This window comes from Amblyomma mixtum, chromosome 7, assembly GCF_055824585.1.
Source record: "Amblyomma mixtum isolate Tamu chromosome 7, ASM5582458v1, whole genome shotgun sequence".
Taxonomy (NCBI): Eukaryota; Metazoa; Arthropoda; class Arachnida; order Ixodida; family Ixodidae; genus Amblyomma; species Amblyomma mixtum.
The window spans coordinates 94,710,242-94,738,234 of NC_143018.1; the positions used below are offsets into that span (position 1 = coordinate 94,710,242).

The window sequence follows — 27,993 nt, forward strand, 5'->3', positions numbered from 1 at the left end:
ACCGAGGAGCGTGCGGTTCTGGTCGTGTTGTCGTGCGCGTTGCCTGTAAAATGACTTTATTTCTCCGCAGGATTGCAGTGAAACTTCTCAGACCTCGTGCCTCTGGCTCTCGCAGCCTCTCGGCAACTCGCGCGCGTACGTTCGCAGATCATGCGAGGCCAGGGGATCCAAGCGTGGTGCTCGACGAGCAGCAAGTGAGGCATCCGTCGGCGGTGCTTCGAGTGCGGCTGCCGTGTTCCCTCGCGGTCTCGCCCGTGGACGTGGGAGACGACCCGGACTCGGTGACTGCTACGTTCCTGGGCAGGCGGCCGCAGTTGTTCCTGGACGGCGAATCGCCGATCGCACTGTCGGTCGACCGCAGCGGCATCGCGCACCTTGCCATGACCGGCGCTGAAGGGGGCCAGTCGACGACACCGCGCCCTGACGTCATGTGCCGGCTGCGCGTACCCTTTATGGCGAGTGCGTGAAGTCTTCTTCAGAACATACGTATCCACCCCCTGTGCGTCGAGAATGTGTTCAATGCGAAAATTAACCGCAGTCGCAACAGTCGCTCAACGGCATTATGAGGTCGCGGGATTTTGGTCCCTGATGGTACCAAAATGCTCGCGCACTGATATCAGGTGCGCGTTAAGGAACTGTATGAATGAAAATGAATCCGGAAGTTCTACTACATGGGCCATATATGTATCCTTGGGATGAAAATCAGAATCAGCTGAACACGCAATCATTATATATTTGCGTAGTCAAAGGTCGCTGCTGTTTGTCAACTGCGGAACAGGTTGTGAACTTCATCTTGCCTTAGCGCACAGGCACAGTGCAGATTTTGTGTTCTCTTTTGCTTCACTACTGTGAACCATGCATTCATATATTCTTCACCGATTCTCACCTTCCAAGCCATTTCGTCCTCCCATCGAGCTTTTTAAAGCAATCGTTGTGAAAATTTATATGTGTGTCACAGTGTTTTCTTCCAACAAGTATTTATGGATTTGTGCGTCTTCATTTCAATAAGTGATGCTGCTCCACTGAGCATTTGGCTCTCGAATAATCTAGAAGTGCATGAAGACTTATCTTCTGTTAATTTACTGCACATATATGTTGCATTTTTTTATGTATGTCAGTGACCGTGAGCAGCCACAGTGACTCAATGCTTACGGTGCTCGGCTGCTGACCCAAAAGATGCAGGTTCAGTGACAGCCGTGGCGGTCTCATTTCGATGGAGGCGAAATTCTAGAGGTCCGTGTACTGTGTGATGTCAGTGCAGCTTAAAGAACTGCTGGTGGTCAAAATTATCCGGAGCCCTCCACTACGGCATCCCTCATAGCCTGAGTCACTTTGGGACGTTAAGTCCCATAAAATCCGTAAAAAACAATCAGTGCATGTAAAATTTTATGAAGTATGAAACTCTCCTTGGCACTGTTCGAAGCATAATGGATCCATGCCAACTATCCCAGCTTTCAGTCTTATTTAAATTCATCATCATCATCAGCCTGACTGACTACGCCCATTGCAGGGCAAAGGCCTCTCCCATGTCTCTCCAATTAACCGTGTCCTTCGCCAGTTATGGCCACCGTATTCCTGCAAACTTCTTAATCTCCTCCGCCCACCTAACTTTCTGCCGCCCCCTGCTACACTTGCCGTCTCTTGGAATCCACTCCTTTACCCTCATTAACCCAGTTGCTATCTCACAGGCATTCATTGGATTGAACAGAAATTTATTTATTTATTCAAAATACCCCCAAAGGCCCTCATTTGAGGGTATTACATGGGGGGGGGGGGGGGGTGTAAGTACAAAGCATTGTTATAAGGTTAAAAATATTGCACTAAAATAAAATAGAAATCGCAAAATATTAATCATAAATAGGCATTCACAGAAAGGATCGCAACAATGCACATAACAGCAAAATTTGAGATTAAATAACAGCACCGCTAGAAAAAGAAAAAGACGACACTGGAAAAAGTGCGCTGAAGTACAAAACAAAAATATAAAATAAACAGAAGACAAGGCGGAAGAAAGAACGCTGAAAAAAATACCTTTTTAGTTGTTGAAACATGAGTGCATAAGATAAATTCATCTTGAACTGCATTGTCGCTGCCTTATGAGAGATGCATTGCAGTGATAAGTGCAGAAATGGAGGTTGAGTTGCACACTGCCCCCTCTAGCATCGTAGTGCCTGCCTGGATGTTTATTCTTTTTTTTTTTTCTTACAGGCATTGATGTAGAGCTGTCAGGAGGTGCCCGGGCAAAGCTTGAAAACCTGGTCCTGGACCTGTGCAGTGTGAAGACAGAGGGACCAGGGAGCATCACTCTCACAAACATCAAGGTACTCCCCGAAAAATGGGCACAGACGCTGTCAAGGCTGCACTGTCATCCATGAAATGATTCAACCAGTATTGAGCAACAAATGCAGGCTTTCAGAAGCAAAAACCATTTGTATGGGGCATTTGCAGCAGAACTAAAACTGCGCCTACAGAACAAGTTGCGGCTGCTTAAAGGTACACCAAAGAGGATTCTGGTGTTTGTCCTTCTCTTGTGTTGTCTTCCATTGCGCTGTTTTTTCCATTTTGTGAAACGTATACCAACCAGCCCGTATTTGCCCTCCGCTAGGATTCTAAGCTCGTCTTTTTATCACGGGAACTCGGTCTACACGCTCCGAGCATTCTTAGAAACTTCGAATTATTGTCCTGTGATTTCCCTACTCAGTTGAATTAAAGGTCCCGGCTCCCGCCTTTGTTTTTCGAACTCACCTCCGAATGTAAGAGTCAATCAATGTGTGGAGTGCCTTTCAGTCAGTCGCGTGGTGGCTTCGCTTTTGCTTTTATTTTGGTTTTTAGGTTCCTTTGAATAAATAGTTTCAGCCGCAGACAACACAGCCACAAATTAGACCACTCGGAGATACGCATGGACTCTTTGCTTTACGTATGACTCCGCCGATCGCAGAGCAGTAAGCCGCCACGTGACTGGCTGAAAGGCACTCCACGCGTTGGTTGACTCCTCCTACTTTCGAAGGTGAGTTTAAAAAACGGGACGTTTAATTCGATTTAATAGGGAAATCAGCCACACAGGACGATAATTTGAAGTTTCTAAGCTGCTTGGAGCATGTAGAGCAAAGTCATGCGGTAAAAAATTCAGGGGGGCACTTTGTTGACCTAAAGTGCTGTGAGGCGAAAGCCTTAAGCGCGGGGTTGCAGCTTGTGTCACTGATGTGTGATTAAGATGTTAAGCGGAACGCGACAGCATCTTGCAACGTTGTCAGGGAGTCCATCGAACGCCATCGCCCGTTCGGTTCTACGCCTTGCTCGTTGGTAAATTGGTTTTTGAGGAAAGGAAATGTATCTGTCTCCCATACCTCGGTGGACACCTAAACATCGACATAATGGGAAGGGAGTAAGATGGGAGTGAACGAAGACACCATACTCACTAAACGCGCCTTTGTTCATTCCAAACCCCCAGCTGGCATGGCGGAGTGGTAGAGTGCTCGTCTCGCACTCCGGAGACCGAGGTTCGGTTCCCGAGCTCGACCAGTTTCCTACTCAAATTTATTTATTTATCTGGTCTGACCAGAAAGGTTAATTAGGCTAATTGGTCTTATAAGCTATTAACTAAACTCAGTCTTACTTACTTGGAGCATCACTATACGATTCCTTTAATTAGTTGCATGGTTAGTAGCCAAAGTACAATTGGCCCCGTTTGAAATTTGCGCACTGTGACGTCACGACCGTTTCGACCAATTGAAAAGCGTGACATTTCTGTCGACAACTGGTGCTTACAACGATGAGGCATTAAAGGCTTCCGCCTTAAAAGACGAGCTCAAAACCCATTTTAGTGCACCTTTAAGCTTAAGAAAATGGTCACATCAAATTTATTCTGATGTTAATGTTTGTGTTCTCTGTGTGCAAGAGACATGGTATGATGTTGGAAGGGCATTATATCTGCTAGCATGTCTCCAATAGCATACTGTAATGGAATTCCTGCTCAGTAGTTTAGGTTTTACCGTATAAACGCATGTAAGGGCCGCATTTTTTTTCCTGATTCAATGGCCAGTTTTTGGGGTGGGGTCTATGTACGTGATGTGAGGAAAAAATTTTAATTTTTTTTTTCAAGTTCGAGAAACTTTCATGGCTTGCCTCATGAGGTGTGCTTTTTGCAGCTTGTGCTTCTCAATGCATCCTTTTGATTGCACCATCATAGAACACACTTCTTGTCCACATCGAATTTTCTGCCCGCCACACGCTTGCCGTGTTCGAGAGCAAACTCTACGACTTTCAGTTTAAAGCCAGTCATGTAGTACTAGCTATTGAGGTGCTTGCCCATCTTGCTAAAGTTCTAACGCTTGGCAGCAGGTCAAGGAAAAAAAAGAGCCACAACGCACGTGCGGTTGAAAGTCACAAAAATCTAGAGCTTGTGATATTGATGCCAATATGGATAGTGGGAGTTGGCGGAGGAGGAAAAAAATTGACAATGATGATGATGACAGTGACCTGCGCCCTCGCACGCCATCTTTGGGCAGCACCTGGAAGCTCCCGTGCTCGACCTTTTCGAAGGCTATTCCCACATGACTCGTGGAAAGGTTGGTTGCAGCCCTTACAAGAATATATATTTTTTTAATATATATTCTGTACATTGGCAGGGGACTTGCACGTATTTAGACCGTAGTTTGTAAGTGTGAAAGCACTGTGTTCGATGTCACTCATGGGTACAAGACACAGTGCAGGTTTCATGCAAAAGAAATGCTGTGATTGGTGGTGCAACATGGCTCATTCTGCTTTTTGAACAATAAAGTGGATAATGTTACTTGGAAATGTGTGATTAAACAGCCTTGTTTGGTGGCTGAGTGACTAAGGTGTTCCGCTGCTGTGTACAAGGTTGTGAGAGTCAATCCCGTTCAGTTAGGCCACAGTTCGATGAATGCAAAATGCCAAAGGCTCTCATGTATTAGCACTTTGGACTCAAAAATGGTGTGTGATGTCAGCACATGTTAAATGGCCTGTGACCACCCTCTGCTGAAAAATGTGATATACTTCGGTGGTTGTCACGCATCATCTCTGGAACACATCGAGTTTTCAAAGAACTTTTTTTTTTAAAACTCTGATAAACAGCAGAGTTACAGTCGTCTCAATCAAGCGATTTCACATGCTTCTTTTTGCTTTTTCCTCTTCAAGTAAGTTTATCTCACCCTTCCGAGCGACAGGCCTTAGCAAACGAAATTTCTCTCTACCTTTCATTTTCAGAGGGAAACGGGGAGTACCTCAGATGCCTATGTCATGGCCCTGTCTTGCCAAGTATTTTGTTTTTACTTTTCACTTCTTGGCATCGGCCGCCACAGTGGCTTAGTGTTTACGGCACTCGGCTGCTGACCAGAAAGACGCGGGTTCGATCCCGGCCACGGCGGCTGAATTTCGATGGAGTCGAAATTCTAGACGCCCGTGTACTGTGCGATGTCGGTGCACGTTAAGGAGCCCCAGGTGGTCTAAATTTCCAGAGCCCTCCACTACGACATCCCTCATGGCCTGAGTTGCTTTGGGACGTTAAACCTCCATAAACCATAAACCACAGTAAACTTCTTGGCATCATGCTATAACCAGTCTTGGAGGGTGGGGGCATGGAAACACGCACCTTTCTGACCAGACAGTGCACTTGCATTATTGGTATTAATAAGAAGAAACAAATAAGGTGAACGAGAAAGAGCGGGCAGTGCGGTAGTACGCATACAATAGACCAAGGTAAGGAACTAAAATGCTGTTGTTTTCTTTCTTGGTACCAAAAAAGAAACTGTGCAATAAAAAATAGTGAGAGCAACTAGCAGACTACGATACATCATCAATCATTCGTCTGTGAAGTGGAATTGTGGACCGATGAAATGCATTTCGCTGCGCTGTCACAGAGAAGTTTTGGGTACCAGCATACAGGATGAGGAGGTTGGCTATTTCATTTATCATTTTCATTTATCCCATTATCCACAGCGCCTGTTTGGCAATGCAGTGGTACAGTGGGGGGCGGGAGGGAGAGTTACAGCGTAATCATGCAACATAGCGGCAGGAATAAAGAAGAAAAACTCACAGAAAATACATTGCAGCATAATTTGATACAAAAACACAAGCATAAAATTACAGCAATGTGACGAATGATTGATTAGATTTTGTTGAAACGACTTCCTGGGGCAACTTATTCCATTCTTTTATCGTACTTCAGGATAGAATAATGTGTGCTTTGGCCTTTCTTTCCCAGTCATAATCGGTTAAGTCCTTGCAAGTGCTGTAGAACACTTTAGTTGGGATGCTTAAGTAGAAGCAGCTGATAATATGTAGCTTCTCTGACTGGCAACTGTGGCCATATACTTGGAGGTATTTCCTTTCTTTAATATGTATGGAGTGCTCTAAGTAAAAGCTTATGTGCACCAATTCACTTGCATGATATTTTGGTTTACTTTATTTATGGATATAAAGGATTGGTTAAATGTGAGGTACATGCGTTTGTTTTAACATCCAGACTGCCCGATAAAGCTATTTCACTTTTTGCGATTCTTGTGCCACCGCTGACAGCGCAGCAGTTCACATGTTTGTTCCTCAGACAGCACACCCCTACGCTTCCTGGGGTGCACTGCAGCTTTTTGGCTCTGGGTGTTGTGCTGCTGAGTATAAGGCCTGAGGTGCAGTCCACATCTCGCGGAGGCGGAATGAAAGGACTCTCACGTACTGATCGCTGTGCTCATTAAAGAACCCCCAAAGGTGGTTCACAATTAACCTCACACCCTCCTCTATGGTGGTCAAATGTTTAGGGGAATCCCCCAAGGTGGAGTAGATTTGTAAAAAGGGAGTAACTACTCATTGACATCCACCCAAGCGCAGCCATACGGCTACAAGGGAGAGCTATACAGCTTTCTCAGAAACTTCGTAGTTAAAGAACAATTCGTCCTGGTCCGGAGTTCGAACCTGGGACTACTGCTTCACCGGAGCAGTCGCTCTAGCTTTCCTGTGCAGCCGTATGGCTGCGCTCGGGTGGATGACATGGCGGAGGCGTTGTCGTCGGCGTTGGCCATGGTGGGAGCGGGTGTTCCAGTGGATGTCCGGGTCACTAGTTTGTTGCACCCGAAAAGTATGAGGCCGTCACAATGAAGGAAATGATGGATTTACTGGCTGAAGTGCTAAGATGTAAGATAAGGTGCAGCCGAACGGTGCATCTCACCGTCACGAGAGCTGAGCTCCATTCAGAGGAACTTCGGCGTCATCGTCTCCGGCGGCTGGTGCTGCTCCTGCTCCGTAAGGCCACTGCGGCTGCTACAGATGTCAATGAGTTATTACTCCCTTATTACTCCTCTATGGTGTACTTTGAACTAACTTCCTCTGCTTTGGCACATAATAGTTGATGAATAAATTCGTTCCAATAATGCTAACGGCACTGCACAACTCAGGCTGCTGGTTGCATGCGTTGTATGTAGTAGTCTACAAATTAGTTGCTTTTGAGGGTTTTTTCGTATATTTATATAAATATATTTATATTGAGTTTATATTGAGTTTGACTTTTTGTCCCAGGCAAATGCAATGAAACTGAGCACGGAGCACGGCAACATCGAAGCCAAGGGGGCTCTGCACAGCAACCTGGAAGTGATTGCTCGTGGCACCGGGGTAAGTCGCTTATTTAATACTTACTGTTTGAAATAGCACTAACTCCTTAATTAGAAGCTGTAGCAGAGCAAGTGTTTGCATACATACAAATAGAGAAATAAAACGAATCATTGGAGGGCTTTCTTCGGGTTCCCTGAGCACCTAAATCCATGCGCGGCTCAACCCTGCACCTTTCCTTTGTCCATTTCATTTTGGAACTGATATAACGAGCCCCTCATTCCCCTTTCCTTGTCTGCTTAATTGCTTAACGAGGGCCTCGGTTCTGGCAGCCTTGATGCCATAGGAAGCATAAGAGGGTTCTCACGCAGCTTCCACCCTCTCCGTTCGATGACGTTCTACGTCACACCTGCGGTAACTCAGGACGTTCTACGTCCGCCGCTTATGAACGTGGGTGGCGCTGATGAACACTCCCAAGGTTAGGTTACTTGTAAACATAAATACCCCCGAAAGCAGAAGGTTTGACAGCCGTCGCCGTAGCTCAGCGGTAGAGCACCGGACGCGTAATTCGGAGGTCGTGGGTTCGGATCCCACCGGCGGCATGTGGTTGTTTTTCTTCTGCTTTTCTAATCAATTAGCTTTAAGCGATAACATATTCTTTAATATTATAAATTGGTCAACACCACAAAATAAATAAATCATAAATCAGTAGGTTATAGCAAACTGCTTCGCTCTGTAGCCAGTCATTATTCATTCAATGCGGGCATTTTTTGAAGCACTGTGTGTGTTTATACTCCTTTTCGCATGCGTGTTAGGCAGAAATGGATAAAAGTAAAGACGCGTGGGTTCCTGAGCACCTTTTGGAAGCCTTTGGGTTTCCCCGGTGTTGAAAAGATTTAGAATCCCTGGTTTACAGGGATGACATCGGAATGATGCAGGAACAGCATTTTTATAATCGATGTCACAGAAAGGGAAAAAAATGATGTACTTTTGAAATTTTAATTTAAATTAATGAGGGCATCATGGTATATTGTTCTTGCTTCAGGGCTTCTGTGGCAATTTCTGCTGTGTTCTAGCAACCTCCTTGTTGTTAGTTCTTTGACCATCAGGTTTATCATCTACCTTGTGTTGAAACGTGTTCTTAAAGGTGCACTGAAGAGGAATCTGAACTCGTCTTTTTGCCACGGGGAACTCAATCTGCACGTTCCGAGCATTCTTAGAAACTTCGATTTATTGCCCTGTGTGGCTGATTTTCCTAATTAAATCGAATTAACGTCCGGCTCCCGCCTTTTTTTTTAATTCTCCCTCGTACGGTGGGCGGAGTCGACCAACGCATGGAGTGCCTTGCAGCCAGTCCCGCGGCGGCTTGCCGCTCTGCCATCGGCGGAGTAATACGTAGTAGTCCGTAGAAGCAAATAGTCCGCGCATATTTTTATTTCTGTGGGCTTATTTTGCGGCTATATTATCTGCGAATGAAACTATTTATTCACGGAAACCTAAAAAACAAAATAAAGCGAAAGCAAAGCCTCCACGGAGCTGGCTGCAAGGCACTCCACGCGTTGGTCGACTCCGCCCACCGTACGAGGGAGAATTAAAAAAAAAGGCGGGAGCCGGACGTTAATTCGATTTAATTAGGAAAATCAGCCACACAGGGCAATAAATCGAAGTTTCTAATAATGCTCAGAACGTGTAGATCGAGTTCCCGCGGCAAAAAGACGAGTTCAGATTCCTCTTCAGTGCACCTTTAAGCAAGGGTTCTAAAACTGTGTTTCACAGAACCCGAGGGCTCCTTGAAGTGTTTTTGGTGGTGCCTCAAGCACCTAGGCCCATGCATACCGTATTTTCCGGTGTATAAGACGCGGCTTTTTTTCGAAAATTTTGCTGGTGCGTCCTATACAAGGGTGCGTCTTATATGCGAATTTTTCATCTTTTTTTGCGCGTTCATCGATTACTCCAGTTCATGCTCAAGCTTTTTTCACCTAAAAAATATCACTACCAATAACGCGGTTGTAACACGGTTAATACTTCAATACCGGGACCGCCGTGCGCGACATTCTAGGTGATCTATATTATGAAACGGCGGGGATGACGACTTCCGGGATCAGAAACGCGCGGCTGTTTCGGAGGCCCCAAGCAAAAGTTATGAGAAGCGCCAAAAGATGGTGACAATCGCGCTTCTCGCCATTGTCAAGACAAGCCGGCGTTCTTTTTTAGTCACCCTTTGCAACTTTTTTTTGCTCCGTGTACGTAGTGCATGTTTCAGCCGAGTTGCTTCCAGAAATGGGTGAACCTTTTGATAGCGCATCTGAAGATGAAGACTTCGAAGGTTTCAAGTAGAATAAAATGCTATGGACATATGGGGAGCTGTATCGTTTTTCCGTTCTTTTTTGCTAGAACGTGGACGAGTATGGCATGAGTGTTGCCTTTTTCGATCACTTAGCGTTGCTTAAGAATTGCTCACAGGTACGGTGCATTTCGCGATAGTCGCGCAAGCGTATTTAATTAAGCCTCACTGGCCTAACTGGGTAAACTTGGGTGCGTCTTATACACGGGTGCGTCTTATATACGAACTTTTCCAGTGACAGCTTGCATATATGGCAAGTGCGTCTTATACAAGGGTGCGTCTTATACACCGGAAAATACGGTACCTCAAACCTCCCTTCCTTACCTACTTTGCTGTGGGGCTGATCATATTTTAATTGTTCGCTGTTGACTGTTTCAATCTGCAGGCAGTCAATATTATTTTAATTTGGGCACTTCTTGCGCTTTCATGTGTCTCCATGTTCCGGTTTTCATGCATGTCAGGCTGGAAGGGATTCAAGACAACACGTGGGATTCGTCATCACCTTTTGAAACTGTTGGAGTTCGTTGAGCCCAAAAATATTGAGAACTCCTGCTTTAAAGAATTGGAATGCAGTAGATTCTCTACGATACGAGTTTCAAGGTGTCGCGGAAAAATTCGTAATGGTCAAAATTTCGTATCATGCAAAAATGAACAAAATTCGTATGCAGAGGCATGGGAAATCCATTCACAGAGATCTGTTTACAGCTGACTGGATTTATTGATCGCCGCGTGGCCACAGCTTCCTATCCGAGGTGCTTAAAACGCAACAGGCGATCGCGGTGTTGGCGACGTGCGTTTAGCAGCATGTCAGTGTGCACAATGCACTCCTGCTGGGGAATTTTGCAAGTTCATACCATCAAGAAATTTGTATTATCTGTGTTTTTATCATCCAGATTCTACTGTGTGTGAGGCTGAAAAAAAAAACCATAAAAACTAGAGTAATATCCTGCGGATGATGTGGTATTTGAATGCACCACTGCTGTACTTTTTCTTTTTGTTGCTCTAGATGTTTTTTTCTTCTCATTGCAGTCTTTCGAGGCACAACGGCTCTTAGCAAATAACCTCAAGGTGAGTCTGTGTACACCTTTGCTAGTTACTGCCTGATGCCTTTGGTATTGACCTTTCTGGTGTTACTAGATAGAGCCTTGACGGTCATTACAGTGAGATTCTCAGTCTATTTGATTCGAGAAGGATTCTGGTGCAGGTTCACAGAGTTTTTTCTGGAACCTGATCCTGTTTCAGAAAGCTACGAATGACTCCTGAAGGTGTTCTTACATTTGAGGGAACAAGCATTTTGGTTAGCAGATATTGAGTGGTTTGCTGGGGTAAGTCTACCCTGGGGTGAAATAAGGATAAGGTGTCAACAAGCATGGAGGATTGTCCGCCAAGCTGTGATAGTCCTGCCGTCAATTACTGTGCACACTGCATGATAGATGTGAGAGTGCCCAGCAGCTTATAGTACACCATGAACTGGTGGGCGAGTTGGACAGACACAGGTAATTCTTAGTGAAAGAAAGCCACGGTACAAGGCCAAAAGGAAAAGACAAGATACAGCGCTGATTTCATCAGGGCGTGTCTCGTCCCGACTTCTCATTTTGGCCTCGTGCAGTTACGCTGTTTGTACATTTGGTCAAGGGAGGAAAATGACCCCCAATGAAATTTTTGCATCAACTCTGTACAGTAAAAGCTCGTTAATTCGACCCCCGTTAATTCGGAAAATTGGATAATTTGACGCGCACGCAAGATTCCTACAATTATACATAGGAGTCTATGGGGCAAAACTCTCGTTAATTCTAACAAATTTTGCTGTGCGTCGGTTAATTCGATTTCACTGCGCAGCCCGCCAAGCCAGTGCGCTGAGAGCAAAAAGAAAAAAACACCGCCACGAGCGGCGCTACTGTACGGCTGATAGGCCATCCGTATGGTCATTGTCATCAGCAGCGTGAGAGAGGGCGAGGGAAGTCAGGTTAGCTTCTGCCGCCATCTTTCTTTGTGCTATGTTGTGTCGTAACAGTCGTGTTGGTGTCGTCTGCTTAACCCTATCGACAGCAAGTCTCGTTTTGGCCTGCGTCGTTGTTTCCACGTGTTCTTATTGCTATGATCGTGGTTATTTAACCGTAAGGTGGTGCCTTTTTTGGTAATTGCGTGCTTTGCCAGCGTGTTTACTTCGCTGCTCTTGAGTGGGTAGCACGCAGTGCCTGCGCATCGCCTTTGTGTCCTGTCAGCTGACCGAGGATGAAATAATTGAAGAAGTGACAGGCGCTGCCAACGACGATTCGTCAGAAGGTGACGATTGTGAGCAGCTGCCCCAAATGCCTAAGCACACGGTAAAAGAAGCCGCAGAAGCCTTTTCCGTGCGGGAGGACTCCTGTAAACAAATCCCTGACGGTGCGTGTGCCGTGGAGCACCTGGCAGCTGTTAGAGCTATCGTAGTCGCTCAAATTCGCTCGAAAAAGCAGGCGACAATAACAGATTTCTTTGCCAAATAAAGGTATGTTCTGTTGCGGCAAACATTGTTTTTTGTTGCTCATTCGATATTTTGACAATTGCATAATTCGACAATTTTTTGCGGTCCCGTCAGTGTCGAATTAACAAGCTTTTACTGTAGTATGTGTAATTTGAAAGTGTAGCGTACCATCTTCTCAGCAGTTTGTGCAGTGTGTCGCCTTCATACTTCATTCCCTGCAAACGTGATCTGATCAGGTGGAGACATTGACGGGGTCACAGCGTGTCTCAGCAGCCTACGCGGACAGGGCTGACCTGGTTTCCCAGGGGGGCAACATCGACCTCGGTTCCTTGCACAGCAGTGAGGCAGTGCTCGCGTCAGAGTCTGGCACCATCACTTTGAGTGAGTGTTGTCCATCCGCGTCGCAGATCTCAGAACCCTGTCCTGCTCTCTTTAAAAAAACTGCTCAGTATATTGAGAGTTGTATTGCAAGCAAAGTCCCATAAAACCGTATTACGTTGCAGGGCTTCTTTGAAGTTAGTGAAAGGCCAATTACCGTAAAAGCCGGAATATAGGTCGACCCCCCAAATTAACCAATTCTAAAGATGGAAAAAATCTTTTTCAATGGCAAAAGTACCGAGACACATCCTTACCTTGAAGCAAATGCGACTCAACCGGTTGCACAAAGGTGACAGTATTTATTTTCATTTAGATGCTCCTTGTATGTACACTCGGCCAATTTTTTAACACCATCGCGTGACCATCGACCTGCGTGCTGGTCAGCGCCTTATTAATGGTGCTGAGTGGCAAAACAAACGAGATACGCACATGCGTACACATGCGCTTACTCTCGCTTCTTTCGCCACTCTGTGATGAGGTGCTGACAAACACGCGGGTCGATGGTCGTGCGATACTGTTAAAAAATTGGCCGGGTGTACAGTACAGAGAAGGGCACGAAGTGCGCAAAAGCTTTACTCCGAGTCATCAGAGCCGTCCAAACTCGAGTCGGATGACGATTGCTTTTTGTTTCCCACGTCCCATAGAGCATCATCCTTTGTGCCGTCTAGCGCGCTGCTTATGCTGCATTTTCTTAAAGACTTGCGCACCATCTCTGTGGGGAAAGATTTCCACGCCGACGGCACCCAGACACAAACCAAAATAACTTTGTGACAACGGAAACGCGAAACGGTGGCGCCACAATGTCCCCACACCGCGCTGCTGCTGATGGCGATGGAGGCTGTTGACTTCAGCCGCCATTGTGGCAAGACTTGCGTAGTTTTTCCGTCAATGACCAGTATATAAGACGAGGGTCGACTTTTTGCCATGGTTTTTTGAGAAAAAGTTCGTCCTATATTCCAGTTTTTACGGTAATCAAGCATATCCGAAATCACTGTGGATGTAGCCGTGCCGCTTACTTTTTCTAATGTGGCCGCTCACGTAAGTTTGCCTGGTAGATGCTGTGTATCGTCTCTGAAAGTTTTGTGGGCGTAATTTGTAATTTAGTGAAACCTGCAGAGCACAGCAGGGGTCACAGGCATTTAGTACTGCCTTTTTCAGGCGTTGTCAGTGTTTGGTGATCCCGTATCAGAGTTCACCGCACAAGCATTGCCTTTTTTTTTTTTCTTCCTAATTTCGAATATTTTTGCCCCTACGTATTCACGTCTTCATCCCACTCATCATGATTTGTATATTTCTTTGCTACCTCAATTAGTCTGAAGCTGTCGAAGTGCAAGCCACCACAGTTTCCACCAACCGCAATGCATTTGAAAGGGAAACCAGTAAACACTGCCTTCAAACTTTGTCACCACTTTCAAAAGTGAAAGCGCGCAATCTGGGGAAGGTTAGCAAGCAGTAACACCGCATTTGCAAGCTGTCGGGAGAAAAAACTATCACTTATGCTGCGATGATGTACTGAATGAGACCTTTAGCTTCATTTAAGGTCTGTAGGTGTTAGATAGTGCATGCTTCTTGGGCCTGCTAGCAGGACTGGGGCTAGGGGCATTTCTGTAGTCATGTGCCATGTTTTCCTGTCTATAGCACCAGTGTTTCTTTCTGTGGGAGGCATAGGCACCTAGCATATATTGCCACATATAAGTTGACTTTAGATATATTTGTGCCCGAGTTTTGTTTTGTGTACCCAATGAGGGCTTCGAGTTGGAATGGTTGACTTGTGTGTGGTAACATGGAGTAGTAGTCACTGTTCAGGGAACACTTCTCAGCCTAGTGCCTCCATCTCTATTATGTAAATAGGAGGCCTGCGAAGGACACCTAAATATGGAAGTGCCTTTAGAAGAAAGGAGCACACATTTTGAAGCAAAATGTCATTTTTTTCTTTTTGAAGTTCTGGTTTTGCTGATGCAGACAGTAACAGGCACTTTGTTTCTCTTTATTTTACCTTTTTGGGCCACAGTGGTAGCCTATGGGCCGGTACTCACCTATGGGCAGAAACGTGGAGGCTAACAAAGAGGGTTCAGCTTAAGTTAAGGACAACGCAGCGAGCTATGGAAGAAAGAAAAATGATAGGTGTAACATTAAGAGATCGAAAGCGGGCGGAGTGGGTGAGGGAACAAACACGAGTTAATGACATCTTAGTTGAAATCAAGAGGAAGAAGTGGGCTTGGGCAGGGCATGTAATGCGAAGGCAAGATGACCGCTGGTCCTTAAGGGTAACGGAGTGGATTCCAAGAGAAGGCAACCGTAGCAGGGGACGGCGGATGAGATTAAGAAGTTTGCGGGGATACGGTGGCGGCAACTGACAAAGGACAGGATTAATTGGAGAGACATGGGGGAGGCCTTTGCCCTGCAGTGGGTGTAGTCGGGCTGATGATGATGATGATGATGGTGGTGCTGTGTGGCCAAAACTGCCTTTTCACCATAAAAAACTTGTCATTATCATTTCAGCTTTGTTCCCAGATCTAAGCAATAACATGTCACTTGCCGCAAAGTAACCCAGGTTTCTTTTGCGGCAAACATTTTTTTTTCATGTTTACAGGACGACGTTCTAGCGGGCTTGACTGTACATTCTATATAGCTCAGTGTGTCACTGCTGGAGCAGGTCGAAAAAAGTTCCTGCAACGTTGTGGCTTTTGACGGCTAGATATTGAACGCTTATCCCACACCAACGTAGGACGCATGGCAGCGTTGGCTGTATTTGCGCTGGAGGCAGTGTTAACTTATTTATGCTTTCTTCATTCCGTGCTTTGATCACAGTTGACTGCATGACATAGCCGAACATGACGCTCTGCTATATCAGCTTGCGTGCATTAGTTGGGAAAGAAGCCTGGAGTAGGCGCGAGTGTTTTAGCTCCCTTTGGCTGTTATAACTTAATACCATGATCACAGTGTAGGCAGGAACCAAGGAGGTTAGGAGATCTGGAGGCCCGCACTCAGTGATTTCAAGGTTTCAGGGGAAGTGGAAATTAGGCATAGTATTTCAGTTGTTTAGGGGAAGCAGTTCTGGGGAAGTATATTAGCTGTATCGCATCAGAGGGAACCAAAATTGTGGCCTTCTCATGTAATCGTCTTTCTAGTGCTGTCCTAGCAAGGGGTGGTCCCCAGCTCCATTTTAGTGGCTGGTTGTCTTTGTTACACTAATATTACGAGGAGGAACAGGCCTTGTGAACTTTACTCTCCTACCAAGGATTACTTCCTCAGCTTGAGTTTGAACCTGACTTGAAAATGCCTCATAAAGAGCTTAGGCTTTTACAGGTCGGTGTTTTCACACTGAAAAATTCCTGCATGCGCAGTAATCATGAAATAAATGCAGAATACAAGAGTGGAGCATTACTAATTCATCACAAGCCATTTTTTCTTCACGAGTTTCAGTTTTTGTTATTGATGTAATGTTGGGTCGAGTGGGTGAGGGAACAAATGCAAGTTAATGACATCCTAGACGAAATCAAGAGGAAGAAATGGGCTTGGGCAGGGCATGTAATGCGAAGGCAAGATAACCTGTGGTCCTTAAGGGTAACGGAGTGGATTCCAAGAGAAGGCAGCAGGCGGTGGCAGAAAGTTAGGTGGGCGGATGAGATTAACAAGTTTGTGGGGATACAGTGGCCGCAACTGGCAAAGGACAGGGTTAATTGGAGAGACATGGGAGAGGCCTTTGCCCTGCAGTGGGCGTAGTCAGGCTGATGATGATGAGGATGATGTACGTTCAAGGCACTGCATCAGTGCTCATTTGGAGACAGGAGATCCTGATGAGCCTAGCAATTCATCTGCTCACGCCCCTGCTGTACACCAACAAGCAGCCTTTAAGGTTCTCATTGCCGTTTTGTATCAGGCGCAGAGGCATCGCAATTTTTCATTTTGCTTAGATTGTACAGTTCACCCAGTGTCTACTTCCATGTGGGGGATAAAATCGAAGCTTCTCCACTGCCAGTATTGAAAGTCATGTCAGATGATGTTCGGCTAAGTGCCTACAGTTTAAATTTGCTTTGTGGTGTTACAATACACTGAGGAAACAGCTATTACTACTAATATCCTTTGTCTTTGAAACTGTGCGTCTCTGTCCCATTCACAAAGCTGAACATGAAACTAGGGGGAATGCCGACTGTTGAATACAGGCAATGGGCTGCATTTTATCTTTCATCAGACTGTACAAGTTTCTACAACCATCAAAGTGTTAGGTTCAACATCACCAGAGGCAGGGACAAATATCGTTTTTAAGGGGGGGGGGAAAAGAGAGAAATGAAAGCAAAGGTCTTTGCTCAAGAATAAAGATAAGGAGTGCTTTTTACTATTATTTTTTTTTTCCTGCTATGCGACCGATCGTAGGGTGACCGGTAGTTCACGGGGCCTTCCTCCAGGGGGCCTTGATGGTGACCGCTGCTCCGTGACGACCGGCAGCGGGGATGTCTCGGTCGTGGTGGTGCGGAGTCAGGATCTGAATGTCACGACAGAATCTGGTAACTATGAGCTTGTTGTCTACTTGCAGAAAAAAATTTTAAATAAGTATGTATTTGAACCTAGTGTACACGGTATCTGGTTTTAGAAAGTAGCCTCAAGTGTTGCTAACGGTTGATCTCCTATACTTAAGGGGGGAGCCTGGTCTTGAAAAGACAATTTTATCAATGAAGTCACAGTTAAGAAATTTTCAGGGCACATGAATATTTGTGCACTGATTCTAGATATGTCATTTAATTTCATGTAAAGCAATTCCTTGAACACATGCAAATTTTTATGCAAGTATTTTGCTAAGAGTTTTAAAGAAAATTTGCTGCAGGAAACTCACTGAAATATATTCCATTGGGTCCTCTTGACACCAAGGAATGCAGTAAGGGTAAAATTATCATCCTGGCTATCGTAGAACTTGGCTTACATGGTACTGAAGCTGCCACTTCAGAAACAGGAATACACACTTTCCTTCTCATTCCTGAAGCGACAACTTCAAAACCCTATAACTTAAGTCCTTTGATAGGCAAGAAGACAATTTCACCCTTATTGCATTCTTTGGTGTCAAGAGAACCCAATGGCATACATTTCAGCAAGTTTTCCGTAAGAAATTCTTTCAAAGCTGTTCACAAAATACATGTATAAAAATTATATAGGTGCTCAAGGAATTGTTTTACAGGAAATTAAATGACATATTTAAATTCATTGCTACGAGGCAGCGCACAGAGACGACAAACAAGAAAAGACACACAGCAAGGCGCTATTTAGACTCATATTTAGAATCGGCATATTTAGAATATTTAGAATCGGCATATTTAGAATATTTAGAATCGGCACACAAAAATACGCATTCCCTGAAGATTTCTTAACTGTGACTTCATTAATAAATTTTTTTTTTTTCAAGTCCAGGCTCCCTCCTTAAAGGGGTCCTGACCTGGTCTACCAACGAATTGTGGTTTTACCGGGCGGGTACTACCCACGACATTAATATGCTTACTTTAAAAGGAAGTAGGGCTCTATATTCACATTTCAGCTAGAAATTTCGGTTAGAATTTTTCGGCTCTAAGCCCTTCCCCCTGGCAGCGACAGCATTAAGCAGCCTGAGTGACGTCATAAACTGACAGTACCGTCATTGCTACAAAACTGCCGCGCACATGATCGGTGCGGAGCAGAGCACGTGCCTACTCGAGTCTGGCCGGAGATCGGACAGAAGCCAGACTGAAAAGGGAAAGGCACGGGTCTTTGTTGCCTTTGTCCCCTTGTCGTGACTTCCCCTCTTCACCCCTACGCACCTCTAGACTGAACAACAAACAACCCACTCCCCTACATTTACCATGCGCTGTGGGCAGTTCAGTCTTTCAGTCTCGAGCAAACACGTGGCTGTCATCGTGGATGGCGAGTGCGCTAGTGTTGCCTGACTGCGTTCAGGAGAACTTTTAAAAATTCAATTACAAATTACTCACTGCACCAAATGAGCTCGCATTTTTCCCACTTGTTCCGAGATGCATAGCATGCAGAATGCAATAAACAGCTGCAGTCTGAAATATGGTGTCATGGCCTCTTTAAATACATTGGCTTGATGCATGGATAGCTCTGGAAGGAAGAGGTACAGAATGCTGACTGTTATAGGCAGCATAATTGTCAATATAGCTCTTTTTGCCTGTCAATGTCAGCTAATGTTTGGTTTCATTTGATTTCGCAATTTCCTAGCTATAGTACTCTTATAGTACACTGAATGAGAATTGTACCATGCAGTAACTTCAGCACGAGAGCTGGGATAAGTATTAGGATTGCATCTCCTGTGTTTTTTGGGCATTTCTTGTTTGTGCATCAGTGAGAGTGCTTCCCCTTTATTTTTATGCGTTTCGAACGTTGCCTATATTCATGCCATTGCTGTCGCCTGAAAAATGAAAATTTGTGCCTGCCTAGCTTGGTTGCAGTGTTTGCCCTCCATTCACTTCGTTCCAAATTCACCTCTGATCATTTTTCCACATACCATTAATATTGTCACTATTTGTAGGCTGCCTATATAAGCCTCAGATCAAAGGGGTACTGGATTAGTATAAGCAATTGCAATATGTGAACTCACGGAACAATTTGCTAACTACGTTAGCTGGTTTATGCAAGGCTACATAGCTTGACTGTTTTCTTTATTCTCTAGGAGATGTGTGTATGCATGTTAAATCAGCTTTTTTTTTATGTTTCTGGCAGGAAATGTGACACTCATGCTTTCGACAGCCTGTCAAGTCACAGCTGACGCACCATCAGTACAGTCAGATTTCAACGAGTCGCCTCTGCAAGGTATATTTTGGCACATCTATTCGTTTGCCTTTCACCTTGGCATGGTCAACCTAATGGTTGTCAAGATATTGCGTGCGCTAACATGCAACATGAAAACCTTACGATGTGCAAAACACATTCCTGACTTTGCTGCACAAAGACAGCCTGTACATAATTGTAACCGCATCATTGCCGTGAGCAACGCACTGGCCTGCAACATCTGCATAATAAAGACAAAGACACCAATGTTCTCTGTTCATTGTTATGAGGGCAACTTGGGGTGAGGGTATTTTGAATGAGGGAAGCATTGAGTTAACATCAAACGGAAACCAGCATGGGACAGATTTTTCATCTTCAAAACAAGAGAAACATTGGTTGGTTGGTTTATGGGGGTTTAACGTCCCAAAGCGACTCAGGTTAGAGGGAGGCCGTAGTGGAGGGCTCCGGAAATTTCGACCACCTGGGGTTCTTTAATGTGCACTGACATCGCACAGCACACGGGCCTCGAATTTCTCCTCCAAAGAAATTCAACTGCCACGGCCGGGATTGAACCCGCGTCTGTCGGGACAGCAAAAACAAGAGAAACCTTCCCCCTTAGGCTATACAGGTGCTTGAATAGAGGCCCAGTGTAAGTACCGTAATAAAACCCGCATATAATATAAGGTGTAATTGTTTACACCTTATGAGATGTGAGGTGAGGTGTAAGTGAGGTGTAATAGTTTTGTGAGGTGAGGTGTAATAGTTTTACTGAACGTAAAATACGAGTGAGGAAAGTTCACTGAAAGCATTTATGTGCACTGCATTTCGCACTTGACTCGGTGGATACTTGCTAGGCATACACGCCGCAGATCCAATGCAAGCCTGTGGCAGGTGTTGAAAAGGGGCACACATATCATGTGCCTGGTGCTGGCTTGCTGCCTCTCTCGGGTCGACGCACTTTATTGGAGAATTTCACACCATGAAGAGAACAGCAGCTCACACTCACCTTGGCTCTTGCGGGAGCCATGCAATCCTCCGATTGTTGCAAAGTGATGTGCCACTTATGGCATATGCGCCGAACGGCACTGGGTACCATGCTCACGCCTTCTCGTGTCTCGCACCGAGTGCTTGTGTAGGCTGGCTCCAGTATCCACACATGCACACAGGAAGTGCCTATGGAGTCACGGCGTTAGTGATTGTCTTCATCGGACGTACGGTATTCCAAGAGTTCCTTGTCAGAGATAGTATCTTGCCATAGAAACTCTTCTTCAGCACTGTTGTGCTTGTTCGATATCCTGCATTTCTTGAAAGCGCGAGCAGCGAGCTCCTCGGAAATGCTGACCCAAGCATCTGCGATTCAAATGCATGGCATAGCTGTAGTCACTAGACAGTCGCCGACCGATTTTTCGGGCTTGGCGGGACCCCAAAAATGATCCGAATAATCAAAGAGTCCGAAAAATCCATGAGCCTAAAAAAAAAACTTTTCTGCGAAAAACCGGCTTTCAAAAATCGCGAAAATCGCCGCTGCCCATGTTCCGCCTACAGGCGATAATATTAGACTGTATCTGAGTCATAGTCATGCTTTCATCATGTCCGCATCCTATGACATCATGATACCAGGCAGTGCGACGCGGCCTCAAGTCATGCCGCGAATGAATGCACTCACTGCGCAAAGCAAGAACAGTCAGTCTGCATGGGGCAATGACGCTCGCAAAGACCGAGCGGTAACCCCCGCGAGCGCCTCCGAATACAGCCCCGCTGCCCTCTACCTCGTTTGCTGTCCCGCACCGCAGGGGGGCATCGTCCAAGCCGCAGCGGACGCTGCAGCTGTCCCGCTGTCCCTCTGTTTTGTTGTACTGTTTTCAGTGCGATCACACGCCCTTTGTAGGCCATCTAGGTGGCAACGGCGAGCATCTTATTATCTCGAAAGGCAGCGATGGAGAACAAATAGCCAAGCCTATTCAAGCCAGTCTTCGCTTTTTAAGGGTCCGCTGTGCCCACCAATTTCATTTAAATCCAAGATGGCGCCTTTCACGGTGGCGGAGTAAGGGTTAGTTGTGGCAGCGATGCCCGCTCATATTGACAGGTCTTGTTGTAAGAGTCTAAATTTTGTATCACACGTCTGCCCGTTCGTTTTCCCGTCCATCTATCATCAACAAAAACTTGGTGGGGTTGAGCTACTGTTGAACCTGGTTACAGAGCGAAAGCTGTGGCGTATCGGGCAACTATAAGCGGCTTGGTGTCTGTGACGTTGAGTGCGTTCCGGACACTGGATGGGCAGCACACCCACCCTGCCACCCTGACAGGTGGCAGTTAATGGTTGATCGCGAGGGTTCGCTCACCCAATGAACGCTGCAGCCTATTGCAGCAGTGCCGTGTGTCTGCCGCAATGTTAGCACTAACGCTTGCAGGCCACATCTCTATCTCACCATCCCATGTACCTCAAAGCACGATTCAGGCATCTACTGACCTAGGGAGCCAGTTATGCTCACTTCCTTTCCTTAAAATCATTGGAGTGTAAAACATTGTCAACACCAATGCCAATGAACACAATAAGCACCGACGGCCTGTGGCTTCAGTGCCGTGTTTCTGCCACAATGGGCTTCTTCGATTATCCGCCTCTGGCAGCCCGCGGGTTGCTTGCGGGCTGCCCGAGCGCGCTCGATTTTCTCGGGTTGCTCCGCCCACTTCCGGTGGCTGCCCGGAACGCGTTCGTTTTTCTCTGGCTGGGCGGTTTCGGGCTGCCAGCCGGCGGCCAGACCATGGGCCAGATTCGCCAGGACGATTTTGTGCTGGCAGCGCTCGGGCAGCTAGCAGACGACAGAGAGGTGTACGACAGCGGGAAGCTCGCGCGGCCATTTTTATATGGACTAGAAGGACCGCGGTAGTTCATGCGATGTTTTGCACGATGCAGGCGCTTGTTTCGACTAGGCCACGGTGCATATCGACTGTGTCGCCTGCAATGGCATCTTTTGCGGTAGTTCTCGCTGTTTATTGATATGTTTTGCGTGCGTATGCGCGATCATATTTCGATCGTCTCACCACCTCGCAAGCACAATTGCTCATACTTCTGATTCACAAAATATTTCGGCTGTTAATTTCGTGCGCCCGGCGGACATTGCGATGGTGTTCGAGGCCTTTCACGAGAGCAGCCGGATTCCAGTTCCGAGTACGCATTCAGACGTGCGCATATATAAGCATGTACGTGTTTTACGAAGTGTTGGTTGAGCGCGATACGAGAGCGTATGGTCTTCATTGCGTTTGGCGCAGTGCAAAAGTGGATATGCTTTGAAAAACGCTTGACTGAAACATGTCCTTTATTAAAAGCCCTCACGAGCACATTGCTCGAGACATCTCTGCGGGCATATATATGTGGCCATACAGAATTGTCGCGCCGACCAAGTGCTGATTCTGTCGTCGCCAACTGTTGTACAGCTTCATGCTCGGGCCTTCTGCCACATATGCTCAAAATATCTGAGAAGTACCGCAGGCATGCACCTCCTCGCGTTTGGCTCATTTAAAAAAATAGATAAAAATGAGCTCTAGCGCTGATCGTCATGCAAACACACGCGGAACGTGAGGCGCCGACACGTAGGGCTTTATTGTAGCGCTTTTCATTCCAGTGCCAGTTCTCTGCTATCAAGCTGTATTATTACAGAAACGATACGCAGCTAAATTTATACAGTGCACTAGCTTGTTCTAGGTGGACGTTCAATTAACAAGCGCGCTTTTGCCGAGATTATGCGTTCCTTGCCCGCAGCAAAAGCCGGCGGCCGACAGACTACAGTTGAACGAACGTATCCCGATTCTTTTCTGCTTACAGCTTACAGGAAGCAGGTTACGAGCGTAGAAATCGCAACGACCACAGCAGAGTCCACCAGGGTCGATCGTCGGCGGTCATACCAGTCAATAATCTGAGAGTACGGCTTGTCGTTTGATAAACAACGCACGGGCAGCTTTTCGTCCTATGTGGTGTCGACTGAAACACGTTAAATTGCGATTGCTCATCGCATGCCTTTGAGGATTTCTTGAAGCTTACACAGTGCACCGAAGGCACACGCTCGCGAGTGCGAGCTTGATCAGCTGCATGTTCTGCAGTCTGCGGCACGCAGCCCTCAATAACTGCAAGTCGTTGTTTTCGATACCAAGCAGCCTATTTCTACCGTACGCGTGCGTTGCAATGAGACGCAGAACGCGAAGCTAGAGAGAGCATCTGCCCTCCGTGATCCGCGACTTGCTTGCCGCCGTGATTGCCGCCCGGCTGGTTCCGGTGGCCGCCAGCCCACGTGACCATGATGCGCTTTCCTGTCAGAGACGAACTTTCGGGCCGCCAGCGGGCTGCCCGAGAGCGGTTAATCGAAGAGGCCCAATGTTGTCAATGCCTATGCATTCAGCTCACTTCTGTCACTACCGCCACATAGCTGGGACACTGGTCACCAAAAAATGACCAAAAAATCAATTTTCAAAAAATTACATTTGTGGAACCTGCAGCTAATATTTTCCAACTGTACCAATTTTTTCCTTCAAAAAATCAGCATTTTGACCATAATATTAAATTCAGATCATCGTGTGGGCTGAATTTATGCAGGAGCAGACAATTTAATGGCATGAAAATTTTGGACATCTGGCTGTCCTAGTACGTTGATATCTCAACGTATAGGACAGATGGAGACGTCATATTGTTTGCTAAGGGAAGCTGAAGGCACAGTGTGTGCAATAAGTGAAGCAGATTTGCTCAATCGCTCTTCAAAAATTTATAATTTCGCAAAGTTTATCAATGCATTACATTCACATCTTGAATAGTGATATTCCAAGTGCTGTAAAATTACTAATCAGGGTAAAATGGAAAAATAGTTTTGATTATTGCACTCTTTACTCACCATACATGCAGCCATGGATTAAAAATGATTTTTTATTGAGCAGTTCTTTTTGCACTGAGGTACTAATGAATGACTAATTAAAATTAATTATCTTGAGAACCGACTAATTTATGAGAAAGGTAATTTTAACGTTGAAATCAGTATAAAAAACTGAGTAAGGTGGTGCAGTTTCATTAGGATTGGACTAAAAATAAGGGAAATAGGTCTAAGACCAGTGTCCTCCCTTAAAGGGGCTGCGAAACACTGCTTGGGGGGATACCAGCTATACTTCAGGTGGATTCTTTATGCCACACAGATGCGGAATTAAAAAGAATTACGGGAATTGATGCACAGGAACGGGAGTTATTGAATGAAGAAATTTCAAAATACAGCCAAACAAAACGCTGCCCTCAACTCGATTTTGGCGGTGCTTCCCACTCCTATTTCGCTCTCCCAATGACGGCACCTGGCGCAACCAATCAAAACAGCCTGCCAGAGCACGTCGCGGAAGTTTGCACTCCATGGTTGTCTGCTCTCTGTAACTCGTTCTTGCTGAGACTGGCAGTGTCGTTTCCATGCCTGAGCACCTGGTGGTGTATTTTTATTTTACTTGCTTTGCAGGGCTTTTATCTAAGACAAACACATTGTTTTTGTTGATCTAATATAAAACGCTGACAGGTGACAAAATGTGTCTCTATTTATTCACACAATTTGCAGTATATTTACTGTTTGTCCGATCATCAAGCTTGCGCCAGGTGATGTCATATCCGCTGCTAAAAACCCGCCACTGTGTGGCGACACCATCAGAGCCATGAAGTTGTTTTTGGGAGGGCATTAAAGTATTAAAAAATGGAATATACGCGGTATTACCGACGCTAATAGCACCATTATAACTCACTGTATGCAATCAACAGGCAAAACAGTTAACTAAGATTGTGTTTCTGGGCCCCTTTAAAGCACAACTAAGGTGTTTACTGTCCGAAGGGGGGGGGGGGGGGGGGGGGGGGGCAGTCATACGCTTTGCTTTATCTGAAGGTCAAATGAAGGTGAAATCTGCAAGCACAGTGACCTTGGCTTTACCTAGCGTAGTGAAGCTTTCGCTTAACTAGCATTGCAGTGTGGCCGGTGTTTAGCATCGTTCAGTTCAGAAGGTGTTTGCTGCATCACGGCTCTATCCCATGATCTTGCAATAGTTGATGGTGGCAGCCAGTCGTGGCAAGATAAGGGGAGCATACTGAACACTGGCGAGTTTTATTACATGTGGTTAAAAGAAAAATATAAATTCTAATTGACAAAAGTGGGCGGCGTTGGTTCATTGTGCAAGTACGTACAATAACTATTTTTTCTAACCTTGCACAAAAAAACGTGTACCTGACCTTGAGGGCCAGTGTTCAGCACATTCACATTATCTTGCCACAGTTGGCCATTGCTGTAGGCGGTCACAAAATCGTCGGATCGCGCTATGGTACAGCTAACACATTTTGATGTGAGCGACGCTAAACACCAGTGACACGAATGCATGCGACACAGGGATCCAACTTGTCAACCGCGCGCTTTCGACAATGATGGACAGACAGGGCAGACATATGATATGAAATTTTGAGTCTTACAAAAAATACTTTTGAAACTCTCCTCCCCATAATAAACCCTCCACTCAATTTGATGTCAAGTTTTATAAAAAAAAAGAAAAGGGGTGGGTTCATTACAGGAGTAAATACAACGTGCCTTTTATTCTCTACCAAACATATAAGCATAGCCAAAAGGCTCAAGCTGGCGATTTTTACTGAGATAGAAAGATGGATGCAGTTGCCTTTAGTGTTTCTTTGAATGTTTGGTGCTCTCTGAATTTCAGATGACCCATCATACATTATGATGCACAGTATGGCAGACAACTTTAATTGATTTTATGCTTGTTTTTCAATAAATATATATATGCTTGTTTTTCAGAAAATGTATGCGTTTATGTATTTGCAAGGCCGCGATTGTCGTACCTCATGTCTTTTTGTGCATGTAGTTTAAATGTCTGCCACTTCTTTTCTAAATATCTTGTATTTGGACCTTTCACTAGCCGAGCTGGCTATGGGTTCAATCAAGTTTTGATGTATTGGTTTCACAAAATAAAATGATGATGATGATGATGATTGTTCAGTGGTGATGGTTGTTTTGAAGTGTCTGAAACTGCACAGAGAATGTGTTTGTGGATGCTGTAGCTCTGTTAATTTTTTTTTGCTTGCACGCGCATTGCAGATGTGCACCCTGAAAGTAAAGCGCAGGTCACGGCCCGAAGTCGTTCTGGGAGTGTGGTCGTGAAGAAGCAAGATTGGGTCAGTTCGCTGAATCTTGGAGGAACTCCAGTGGCGGGATGAGCGGGCACATCATGGGGTCCATGATCTCACCTTGGCGTCTGTGGCACAACCGCAGCTTAATGCTGCTTATTGATGTAGCTTATCAAGCTAGGCTCACGTCTCCATTTCCTCATAGGTAGAACTGAGAAAGCAAGCTGTCATAATTATCTCGGCTGTCTGATTCACCTTTAGCAAAGAGCCAAAAAACTATACATACCGTATTTTCCAGTGTATAAGACGCACCCGCCATATATGCAGGCTATCATTGAAAAAGGTGGTATATAAGACGCACCCGTGTATAAGACACACCCCAATTTACCCAGTTAGGCTAGTGAGGCTTAATTAAACATGCTTGTGCGACCATCGTGCATCGTACCTGTGAGAAGTTCTTAAGCAACGCTGAGTGATCGAAAAGGCAACACTCACGCCATACCCGCCCACGTTTTAGCAAAAAAGAAAAAAAAATGAAAGTACTCCTCCTTATGTCCATAACAACTTTTTATTTTAACTTAAAACCTTCGAAGTCTTCATCTTCGGATGCGCTATCAAAAAATTCGCCCATTTTTGGAGGCAACGCAGATGAAACATTCTCTTCGCACTATGTACGCAGTACGTACATGGAGGAAACAAAGTTGCAAAGGGTGACTAAAGAAACGCCGGCTTGTCTTGACAATGGGGAGAAGCGTGATTTTCGCCATCTTTTGGCATTTCTCATTACTTTTGCTTGGGGCCTCCGAAACTGCCGCATGTTTATGATCCCAGAAGTTGTCATCCCCGCCGTTTCATAATAAAGTTCACCTAAAGAAAGATGCGCACGGCAGTCCCCGTATTGAAGTATTAAGCATGTTTGTTAAAACCGCGTTATTGGTAGTGATATTTTTTCGGTGAAAAAAATTTCAACATGAACCTCAGTAATTTCTGAACTCGCAAAAAAAAAAAAAAAAATTCGCATATAAGACACACCCTTTTATAGGACGCACCAGCAAGATTTTGGAAAAACAAGCCGCGTCTTATACACCGGAAAATACAGTAGTGTAAAGGCCAGAGATATGCACAGTATGACTCAACGCAAAACAGATTGAGTGGTTTGGCAGGTTGAGGTGTGTCACTACAGTTGGAACACACGTGTGAAAATCACTCAATAAAGAAAATGATAACCTGTGCCTCGTGATTTCTCTTAGTTAAAGACACGAGTACAAGAATTGTGACAAGCTTGTCGACCCTTGCGTTGCTAGAAGGAGCTGCTAAGTGCAGTGGGGCTTTCTTCTCCACTTGTATTCCCGATGT

The 27,993-nt window shown here is 45.5% G+C and overlaps 1 protein-coding gene across 1 annotated transcript; it reads left to right on the forward strand.

Annotated features, from left to right (window-relative positions):
• Positions 1-6: 6 nt before the first annotated feature.
• Positions 7-27,832, forward strand: LOC149336892 (protein FAM185A). The gene is made up of 8 exons (XM_089553185.1): positions 7-459; positions 2,209-2,321; positions 7,531-7,623; positions 10,934-10,972; positions 12,608-12,752; positions 17,159-17,257; positions 19,455-19,544; positions 26,609-27,832. The coding sequence occupies exons 1-8, from the start codon at positions 51-53 to the stop codon at positions 26,725-26,727; spliced, it is 1,107 nt and encodes a 368-aa protein (XP_089409311.1). The 5' UTR covers positions 7-50; the 3' UTR covers positions 26,728-27,832.
• The last annotated feature ends 161 nt before the right edge of the window (positions 27,833-27,993 follow it).